This window comes from Gossypium arboreum, chromosome 8 (assembly GCF_025698485.1).
Source record: "Gossypium arboreum isolate Shixiya-1 chromosome 8, ASM2569848v2, whole genome shotgun sequence".
Lineage (NCBI taxonomy): Eukaryota > Viridiplantae > Streptophyta > Magnoliopsida > Malvales > Malvaceae > Gossypium > Gossypium arboreum.
In genome coordinates this window covers 32,432,209-32,443,739 of record NC_069077.1, presented here as the reverse complement: position 1 = coordinate 32,443,739, position 11,531 = coordinate 32,432,209, and the positions used below count along the sequence as shown (strand labels likewise).

At 33.8% G+C, this 11,531-nt stretch overlaps 1 protein-coding gene and 1 pseudogene across 1 annotated transcript; one reads left to right on the top strand and one right to left on the bottom strand.

The window, feature by feature from the left end:
• Positions 1-4,767: 4,767 nt before the first annotated feature.
• Positions 4,768-5,948, bottom strand: LOC108468240 (putative expansin-A17; annotated as a pseudogene).
• A 624-nt stretch (positions 5,949-6,572) lies between these two features.
• Positions 6,573-7,173, top strand: LOC108468239 (uncharacterized). Its single transcript, XM_017769132.1, has 3 exons — positions 6,573-6,733; positions 6,844-6,922; positions 7,024-7,173. Exons 1-3 carry the CDS (start codon positions 6,573-6,575, stop codon positions 7,171-7,173), a joined length of 390 nt encoding a protein of 129 aa, XP_017624621.1.
• Positions 7,174-11,531: the final 4,358 nt, after the last annotated feature.

Here is an 11,531-nt window from a genome sequence, read left to right as displayed (position 1 = left end):
CATGGGTGTGGGCTATGGCCGTGTGTCCTCTGCACTTAAAATTTTAAATCAAAAATGCACATGAGTAGGCCACACGGGCATGTGTCCTTACCGTGTCTAAAAGACAGTGTTGTCCACGGGCAGACAGCACGGACGTGTGCCACGGCCGTATTGATAAGTCAGTGTTGCACACGGCCGAAGGGCATGGGCGTGTCCCAACTCACACCGGCGTATGAGTCCACACGGCCTATCTACACGGGCCTGTAACACTTTAAGATAAGGAAATTTTGTCTGAGGAGCCCAAGGTTTATCAAACGTGCCCGAATTTGTCCCGTACTGCCTCTAGGTACGTTAGAGGCCTCGAAGGCCTATATAAGGGAAGGGATATTCATGGTTGAAAGGTTTTAAATTTGAGCAAAAATTTGCGACCCAAATAGTGTGTTATAAGTGTAAAGCCCCGGTAATGCCTCGAACCCTATCCCGGCGTCGAATACGGGTGAGGGGTGTTACATATAATGTGTATTGAAATGGTTTTTTTGGTTGCCAATTGAGTTGTAAAAATGTGGTCATTTATGCTTGTGAATGCTTGTGTATATAGGGTGGCAAAATGACTTTGCAAATAGCTTATTTTTGCCCACACGGGCAAAGACATGGGCGTGTGTCTCAGCCGTGTGCGACACAGAGTCATGCTGCACGACCGTGTGTCTCATGGGGTACCCTTTTGAATTAAGTCAGTATACCCTACAGGTTTGGCACAGCCTAAACACACGGGTGTGCCTACTGGCCGTGTGTAACACACGGGCTGGCACATGGGCGTATGTCCGGCCGTGTGACCTAAGTCAGTAACCTCTCTAGTTTTCACACAGTTATGGCACACGGGCATGTGCTCGGCCGTGTGACACAAGTCAATATGTATGCCCTGTTTTCACACGGTCTAAGACACAGGCGTGTCTACTAGCCTTGTGATGCACACAACCTATTCAAACGGGCGTGTGAAATTTGAAATGTTGAAATTTTTCTAAGTTTCTGAAATTTTTATATGTTATCAATTTAGTCCCGAATGCATGATTAAAGCTTTGTATACTCGATCTAAATACATGTATAATGTGAATGAATGATATTTACTGAAAAGTGATGATTATTTGATAAGTGATTATTCTGAACTAAGTTATAAGTCCGATAATGCCTCTTAATCTATTCTGGCGATGGTTACGGGTTAGGGGTGTTACACGCGCATTACATTTTAGCCCTTTTGTTTTTTTATTTTATTCAATTTGTCCTTTTAATTTCATTTGAGTTACTATTAAGACCTTTTTATTTTAATTCTGTTATTTATTTATTCATCTACTTGTTTATTTATTCCTTATTCCATTTACTTTATTCATTTATCTGTTCATTTACTCGTTTATTTATAAATTATTCATTTATTTATTTATTTTGTTTCAATCCTTGTATTCATTTATTTATTATTTCGTCATTTTTATTAATATTTTTATTTCCTTTCATCGGTTTTTTTATCTATGCTTTCATTATTATTACTATTTTATTATTATTTGTTCATCTATTTATTTATTACCCTTTTTATATATTTTCAAAATTAGATTATCTATATTTTTATTTGTAAATTTTATTCATTTATTATCATTATTATCATCATTATTATTTTTTATCTTATTTTTACTACTTTGTCATTTCTTTTATCATTCTCGCATCATTTACGTTTATAATCGTCATAAGGCATCTAGCATTTTATTTTTCATTTTTATTTTTATTTTTATTTATTTTTATTACTTTATTTATATTATACCATGGATTAATATTCTTACTGTTGTTATAGTTACATTGATATTATCATAGCATTTCTTTATTCACTTATTATACATCATTCAAATTTTCTATCCGTATAACCATTTTAAAATCATTTCATCATGCATTATGTTAAATGTAATCAGTCGCTTTTATATTATACCCCAAATGAGATAAATAGCTATCATTTTAATATTACACCTATTATTATACAAAACAAATTTTCAAAAATAGGTAATGTTCTGTATTTGAGAGATTCGAGAAATCATACCCTAACTTACGGGGTTTCGATTTTCTTGTTGAACTCAAATAACCGAATATCCTTTCAAAATTAAAATACATAAGATTTCAAATAAAAAATAAAGGCAAACTCATGCTCAAGGATTCAAAGTGTCATGTCCTAACTTACAGGATTTGGCATTTCGTTGCCTCGAAATGAGAGGGCCTTAAACATACTTTTTGATTTATTCAAGCAATTTTTAGGTAAAATTAACATTAGTCCTAAGAGGGATCATATTTTAAACTATTTCCAAGTTTTCAACTTTCGACACTAAGACATGAATTAATCAATTAGGTACCAATTTTGGGCATTACGAGGGTGCTAATCCTTCCTCGTACATAACAGACTCCCGAACCCGTTTTTTGGATTTTGTAGACCGAAAAAAGTATTGTTTTAATAAATTGAACATCTTAGTAAAACGATCAAACTATGAGGTGACCCGATCACACCTAATAAAAAAGATTGGTGGCCACTCCCATTTTCGTTTTCAAAATAAAAAAGGTCAATTCCAAAAAAATGGTTTCGACAAACTAAACTTCCTATTTCAACATGAGATTATGTTAATTTTCATGTTGTACGCACCAAACCAATAAGTTATATATACTCCCCATTACAGTTGGTTTTTGGTTAAGAGCTAAATATTTCGCATCTTATAATTTTTGTAGTGCGTATATGTTCTAATTAATCCACCACAACACACAAAGATGAGTGAGTCTTCAAAAAAAGTTGGGAACATATATTAATTATGAGTCTCCTTGTATTATTATATGTTTTGAATGTACTGGAGATTCAATTATGACATGATTTGTTATTACTATTTTGATTTGATAGTTTTTTCGAGATTAGGGAGAGAAATAATAGTTGAATAAAATCACTGCTTGTAATGAGTTATCATTATCTAGATTCTTATAGAGAGTAATTTGAACTAGAATTTCAAAAAAGATAATTCACTTTATTACAAGTTAAGTATTTACAAACTTAATGAGAATAACCCAATGTTATATATCATCTAATATTTTAATTTAAATCCCAGTAGGACAATCAATTAGAATAAAGTAAAGATTAATCGGTTTCAAAGATGAAAATTCTTCTAGATGGTCATATAATGAAGGTAGATGCTCTAAAAGAAACCCAAGACATTACTAATGACTAAAATTCTAGAAGAGATTCAAGTACCTGAAACTGAAGATTAAAATAGTGAAAATAAAGAAATCTCGATAAGTTATGTTAATTCGAAAAATGTGGAATCGATAATAAAAGTGGTCGATAATGGTTTTGTATGCAATATTATTGTTGAAATAACAAAACAAAAAGAGAATCTTGAATAAATCTAAAGAAATATAGATATGGAATGGATTGGTCAAAAATAAAATGACACAACTCAAGTACAATTAAATTTGTGGAGTTTTTAGACCAATAGTTAAAATATCTTAAAGTATGAGGGTATAAATGAAATAGTTTTGCAAAAACGAAATAAAATATGAAGTTTTTCACTAAGTCCTAACATTGATTATGAAAAGCTATAATATTCTTTTGTGGTGGATGCAATAACCTTTTTTGATCTATTACTAAATTGGCAATTCATAAAAGATTTATCTTGCGTATAATGGTTGTTGTTACAACCTTTTACGAATCACTATATAGTAAAGTTTATATTAAAATTCTTGAAGGATTTAGAATGCTAGAAGCAATTGGAAATTCTTGGAAAATTGTTCATTTATATGAATTGAAATAATTTGAACATATATGGTAAATTTAACTTAGTGAATAGTAGTTGAAGGAAGATTATAGAAAAATCATGATTTTTATAGAAGAATCATGATTAAAGTTTGCTATGATTACTGTTGAAACTCCTGAAGAGATCAAAATATATTTCTCCAAAATTTTCCTCACTCATAACTTTCAAAAGAATGGTGATGTAAATTCTTAGCAAATACGTTCAAATGGTCATTTGAAAAGCTAGTATCCAAGATTGAATATGTAAAATATGAGATATTATGTGATGTTTTCATGAGAGGGAGTAAATACACATTATACTCTTTTTTTCTTAACCGAGATTTTGTCCCATTGGATTTTTCTGATAAAGTTTTTATCTTACAAATATTTAAATTGTATAAAAAGAATAGTATATAGATGTAGACCCATTTGAAATTAAATAATTATTTAAGGAAACTAAAATAATTTCAATTTGGATTGGGATTGTTTTAGAGAGGGATTTTGGTCGGCGAGCATTAGGTGTTTGTTACCTCTCCTCAACACAAAAGTATATATAATCTCTTTCACAGTTTTTGAAATTATCATCAAACATTACAATTGAAAATCCTCTTTGGCATTTTTCCTTTTACTTAAATTGGTTGGTTTATTTTCGTTGCATGTTCTTGATGAATTTTCATTAATTTGATTTTTTTTCAATGTTTTATTAGGGTTTAATTTTCAAGCTTCATGTCTAGCTAGTAAATAATTGGGAGTCCTGTCAGAAATTTGACTGTACAAAACTGTTACTTGTAACAATACAAGGCCTATAGTAACATTGCAATACATAGAGTTTTCAATAGATGGCATATACATATAATATTTTGTAATCCACTAGGCTAAGCCACAATCTAAGCGGCGACTTTTATCTACCCAAAGTAAAGAAGAAAACAAATAGTTGTATATCAAAGAAAAATACATAAGAGAGGTAGGTACTAATTAAGGAAAGTCTAAAACTGGATGTTTCTTTTGAAAGACTGGCCAAATTGCCAATTGGCAGGCACCACATTCAGAGCTGTTCGAATCCTTCCATTACTGACTTGAACCCTAAAGGATAAGCTCTGACCATTGAGATAGCTTAAGCTCTGCCAGTTGGCTCCCCAGTCTCTGGACATGGTTTCCTATTTATTTGTTTTAGAACCCTTTATCCACACCTTGAAAATCTCCTCAGCACCCCCTACATTTGATATCAACACTAGCTCAAAATAGTTTCTTCCGTTGATGGTGAATCTAAGGCCTCCACTTCTCTCGCATTTAACCTTGCCAAGCACAAAACAAATTATTGAGAGACTATGCTTAAAATTCAAAGTTTTTTAATAGAAAAATGAACTTTTGAACATACTTCCTGTAGAGGATTGGTACAATTCCGGCCTTGTATTTGGCAATGGTCTCGAATGCAGGTTGAGAGATGTCGAAATGCGGACGGGGAGGATTACACCAACCACCATTGTCACTTGGGAGTGCATAATTGGGAGGACAGAAGTTGGTAGCAGTGATGGTAATGTATCTACTCTTGAGACACCATTGAGGTGCTTTTTTTAGCATCACAAACTATCTGATAGCACCCTCCGCATGACTTGCCATCGTTAAACAAAGCTGTACTGAGTTCAGCTGTTTTTGTTCCATAACCATCTGTATAAAGATTACCATAGACACAAGCTCTACCTAAAAAAACCCACATAGCATTAATAATCATCCTTAGTTCAAGACCAAGAGCTCTTTATATTGAAGTTTATATATGCCTTGAGACCAGTATAATTTTAAAAGAAAATAGAAAAGGGTTAAAAACTTACCCATTGTACTAGAAGCATCACTCCCACCGTAGAATGTTGCATGGGCTGAGAACCAAGTTGCAGCAGCATCTGTTTGAGTGGAAAATAACCCCACTAGGCTGTAATGAATAGATAGGCAATCTCCATCTAAATACAATGGTTTTTTTTCTTCTTTTTTTTTCCTTTAAATGATGAAGAATGTAAAGTTAAGAATGAGTTCGATGTTGCAAAGAGTAAAATCTTAGATATTTTTAGTCACTGTTAGACCTTTGATGTAGCTGATAAAACAATTATTGATGGAATTTTTAAAGATTAAGCTATCATTGCAAGTTTGTCGACTAAGTGAACCTATCCCACATTCCTTATTAAATGATTAAAAGAACCGTAATTTATGCATGAAATTGTATGTATATAGAAGAAAGTATGATTGAGTTATGGAAGAGTGTCTACTTAACCAATCAAATAGATGAGATATTTTAAGTTTGGTCTAAACCTATATTGATTGTAGTTTAATTTTTCCATTGTAGTTTAATTTTGCACCTTTGGCAAGTAATAGGAATCATTCAAAATGGAATGTGATGTATATCATATTATTCCTTTCTAATGATAAATAAAAAGAGTGGAACTGCTGCCATTATTTGATAATTAGTTCAAGTTTATTTGAGGAAGCAAACTAAACTTTTCAATCCTTTTAAAATGTCCTAATTTGTCATATGGTTTTTGTTAAAAGGATTAGTTAGCTGGTTAGTTAGCATGTAACTAAATAGTTTTATTGTTAGGAAGTTAGTTAATTATTGAGTATAAGTATAGTACATTAGGTGATGAATAAAATTGATTAATCTTTCCAGTATTTTAACATGGTATCAGAGCGCCAGTTATTTCCTCTGATTGACAGCTTCGATCATCGTTTCTGGCTGCTTCATTTGGTTCTGTGAGTCTTTTTTCTTCTTATCAGTTTCTGGTTTTGTTTTCTTCAATGCAACATGGTGAGTCCGAGCGCAATGCAAATTGATCCTTCTAATCTACTGTATCTACGTCCCTCTGATACTCCAGGGACTTTATTGGTTTCGCATAAACTCACTGGAGTTGAAGATTATAATATCTGGAGTAGGTCAATGCGTATAGCCTTGCTTGCTAAGAAAAAGTTAGTTTTATTGATGATTCTTATTTGTTAGAAGATACTATAATGGCTTTACAGCCACAATGGGAATGTTGCAATGCTTTGGTGTTATCTTGGATCTTGAATTCTGTCAGCCAAGAGCTTTCTGCTGGGATAGTTTTTGCATCCAGTACAGCCCTTGTGTGGTCTGATTTGAATGAGCATTTTGATAAGGTGGATGCATCTCGAATTTATTTCTTGTATCGAGAGATTGTTACGCACGTTCAAGGTACTCATCTATTTCGGTTTATCACAGGATACTTCGATTATTGTAGGATGAATATGATGCTATTGCTTCCCTTGCTATTTGCAACTGTGAATCTATGAAAAAGAATATTGAAAATTTGAAGCAACTGAGGTTATTCCAGTTTCTTATGGGATTAAATGAGTCTTATTCGACAGTTGTAGCTAGATTTTGCTTATGAAATCCATGCCATCAGTTAACCAAGCATATTCTTTGCTTATTCAAGAGGAAAGGCAGCGTCATAATGCTGAAAAAATCTTGTTGATTTCTGAATCTACTACATTATATTCTGCTGCATCTAACCAACCAGTGCAATCTAAAAAACATTTTAATGGGACTTGTGATTATTGCCATATCAAAGGTCATAAGAAAGAAACATGTTATAAGTTGATTGGCTATCCTACGGATTTTAAGTTTACAAACAAGAAGGGAACTTCTGCCAATACTGTAGTTATCACAGATATAAGTTCGGATTCTATTTCTGCTGGTAGTGTGAATTCGAGCTATTCTCAGATACCTGTGTTTACGCCTGAGCAGTATCAACAGATTCTGGAGCTATTGGGAAAAGGATCTGGGGTGCAGACATTAGCTCATATGACAGGTACTAGTTTTGGTCCCTCATCACTGGATTGGATTCTTGACACAGGAGCTACCAATCACATGACATTTAATGCATTCACCTGCTGAATGTGATTCACCATCTTTTGTTCAACTGCCAAATGGTAAAACAGCCAAAATTGTTCATGTTGAAACTTATTCACTGACTCCCATGCATACCCTATCCAAAGTTTTACATGTACCAGATTTTCATTTTAATCTCTTGTTTGTTTCTCAACTCACCAAAGAACCAAACTGTTGTGTTCTTTTTTATCCACATTTTTGTCTTATACAGGACCTTTTTAGTGGAAAGATGAAGGGGATTGGTAGAGTCAAAGTAAGTCTATACACATTTCATTCACCAACTTTGTCATCAACTCAAAATCAGTCTATTCAATCATTGTTTTCAATTCTAATTTGAATTCGTGTGTTTCATCTAGTTCATTACCACATATATCCAATTCTGGTGTTTTATGGCATGCTCGAATTGGCCATTCTTCCTTAAGTACTACGAATAAAATGTCTCAATTTGATTCTAATCTCATTAATGGTGATCATGTTAAGCACTGTAGTGTATGCCTCTTGCAAAGCAGTCACGTTTACCTTTTCTTATTAGTCATAGACGAGAAGAACAACCTTTCTCTCTTATACACATTGATTTATAGGGTGCATATTGTGTATCAACACATAGTAGGCATAGATATTTTCTCACACTAGTAGATGACTTCACTAGAATAACATGGGTATATCTTCTTCGTCTTAAAAGTGATGCCATAGTTATTTTACAACAGTTTGTTGCCTATGTTCAAAATCATCGTTCTACTTCCATTAAAACCATTAAGAGCGACAATGGTTTGGAGTTTTTTAATCATGCAGGGAAAGAATTTTTTTCTTCACAAGGAATTGTCCATCAAAGCTCATGTGTGCATACCCCGCAACAAAATGGGGTAGCAGAACGTAAACACAAACATTTTCTCAATGTAGCCCTTGCACTTAAATTTCAGTCCCATGTACCCATAAAATTTTGGGGTGAATGTGTCTTGACAGCCTGCAATTTGATTAACTTGTTACCTACCTCCGTTTTAGATTGGAAGTCACCCTTTGAAATGCTTCATAATAGGGTTCCAGATTTGTCTCACCTTCGAGTTTTCGGCTGTCTTTGCTTTGCAATAGTGCTTAACAATCATGATAAATTCACATCTAAAGCTATTCCATCAGTTTTCATGGGGTATTCAACTGTTCAAAAAGGTTACTTGCTTTTTAACATTCATTCCAAGACTTTCTTTGTTAGTTGTGATGTTATATTTCATGAGAATTTATTTCCTTTTTAGTCACTTTATACAAATTCTCCTTTATTTCCTGTTTCTTCATCTTCACACGAGCTTGATTATGATTTTCTTCATATCTTTTTCATTCCTATGCATAAAAAACTTCAGGAACCTTTTACACCATAGAGTGTTTCTTTTCCTTTTCCTGATGCTAGTGGTGCATCACTTAGGTCACTGGCTGAGTCATCCTCTGATCTTTTTGCAGATCATTCGCCTATTGGTCTCTTTCCTACTATGTCACCCACTGCTCCTTCTAGTCAACCACCTTTGCGTAGGTCTTCGAGAGTCTCTAAACCTCCTTCTTGGTTATCAGACTTTTTTTGTTCCACCAATCCTTCTTCATCTACTACTTTGCTTACAAGTACATATCCTATATCTGACTCTATTTCTTATGCTCATTTACCCTCTCATTCTCATTTGTTTACCATCTTCTTGTCTTCTATTGCTGAACCCCACACCTATCAGATGGAAATTAGTGACAAGAGATGGATTGAAGCCATGCAGCAGGAAATACAAGATCTTGAGGAAAATGGCACGTGGGAGGTGGTTGATTTACCCCTGGTAAAAAACCAATTGGCTGCAAATAGGTGTATAAGGTGAAGTATAATTCAGATGGCTCAGTTGAAAGGTTTAAGGCACGCTTGGTTACTAAGGTTTATAATCAGTGTGAAGGGATTGAATTTCATGAAACTTTTTCTCCTATGGAAAAGTAGGTTGCTGTGCGTATTGTTATTTCTTTGGCAACCATGTTAGCTGGTCATTATTTCAAGTGGACATCTTCAACGCTTTTCTTCGGGGTGATTTGCATGAAGAAGCATATATGTCCATGCCTGAGGGTTTTCGCAACTAGGGGGAGTCTAAATCTCGGGTTTGTAGGCTGTTTAAATCATTATATCATTTGAAGCAAGCTTCTTGTCAATGGAATTAAAGCTGACTGAAGCTCTTGTTTATAATGGATATATTCAGAGTCTACATGATTATTCGTTGTTTACCAAAGTTAAAGGAGACAAAATAGTATTACTGCTCATATATGTTGATGATCTTCTAATTACTGGGAATGATGGAAAAATGGTTGAAGAACTCAACGGCATTTTACACCTCAACTTCAAGATAGAGGACCTTGGGCATCTTAAGTATTTCCTTGGCATTGAAGTGGTTCGTTCCAAGAAAGGCATTGTGTTATATCAAAGGAAATATGCGCTCGAGTTGATAGCTGATTTGGGTCTAGAGGGAGCACGTTGTGCTTCAACACTACTTGAGCAGAATGTAAAGTATACTACAGCAGACTATGATAAAGAGGTTCATGGGAATACAGTGGACGAGATGTTAGAAGATGTTACAATTTATCAGAGGTTGATAGGCAGATCGCTTTACTTGACTCATACGCATATGGACATTACTTTTGCAGTTCAACATCTAAGTCAATTCATGCAAGCTCATAAAGAGGTTCATTATGAGGCAGCCTTACGGATTGTTAGATATGTTTGACAGTATCCAAGACAAGGAATTTTCTTATCAGCTAGTTCAAATCCAATGTTGAATGCATACTGTGATTCAGACTGGGCAAGCTGTCTCATGACACGCAGGTCTGTTACTGGATATTATATCAAGTTAGGTGATTCTCTGATTTGCTGGAAATCGAAGAAGCAAAATACAGTGGCACGTTCTTCAACAGAAGTCGAGTATAGGTGCATGGCTTCCACTGTTACTGAGTTGGTATGGCTTAAAGGGTTGATTGAAGAGCTTAGAATCAAACACGAGATTCCTGCAGCATGTTTTATGATAGTCAAGTGGCGTTGCAAGTTGCTGCTAACCCAATGTTTCATGAAAGAACGAAACACATCGAGATCGATTGTCATTTTGTGTGTGAAAAATACAAAAAGGTGTTGTGCAGGCATTTCATGTTTCAACTAAAGATCAACAAGCAAACATTTTAACCGAGGGGGAGTGTTAAAAGGATCAGTTATCTAGTTAGTTAGCATGTAACTAATTAAATTTGTTGTTAGGAAGTTAGTTAATTATTGAGTATAAGTACAGTACATTAGGTGATGAATAAAATTAATTAATTTTTCCAGTATTTTAACAGCTTCTAATGTCATATTTAAATCTTTCTAATCCAAAACATAAAATATCCTAATTTTTTTAATATTGTGGAACTCAACAATTTCTGAACAGAATATGTAATGAAACCAAAAATTGTAACAACCCAATTTTTGGCCTAGTCGGAACAGTGGTTTCGGGACCACAAATTCGACATATAAAAATTATTTTATTATATTTTTATGGTCTAAAATTTTATGGAATTGTTTTGTGAAAATTTTGTTTGAAAATTTTGACGTTTGGGCGCTCAATTTAGTCAAAAGGACTAAATTGTAAAAAGTGCAAAACTTGAGGTCTAGAAGCTAAAGGTTTCCAATTGTTATGAAATTTTAAATTGGGGGTCCTTAAATGGTAATTAGACCATTATTTAATTTTTTGGACAAAAATGGACATGCAATAGGTGAAATAGAATATTTTTAAGTTAGGGGCATTTTGGTCATTTAGTAATTAAATGATTAAATAAACAAAATAAAAGTCAAATTTTGCTCATCTTCAACCCCTTGGCCGAAATTTT

Excerpts from the sequence above, each read along its gene's own strand:
- LOC108468239 (XM_017769132.1), top strand. The coding sequence starts at position 6,573 with ATGGTGAGTCCGAGCGCAATGCAAATTGATCCTTCTAATCTACTGTAT. Across the intron at positions 6,734-6,843 it reads GCCTTGCTTGCTAAGAAAAA|CCAAGAGCTTTCTGCTGGGA; the intron begins GTTAGTTTTATT and ends GAATTCTGTCAG. Across the intron at positions 6,923-7,023 it reads TGAATGAGCATTTTGATAAG|GATGAATATGATGCTATTGC; the intron begins GTGGATGCATCT and ends CGATTATTGTAG.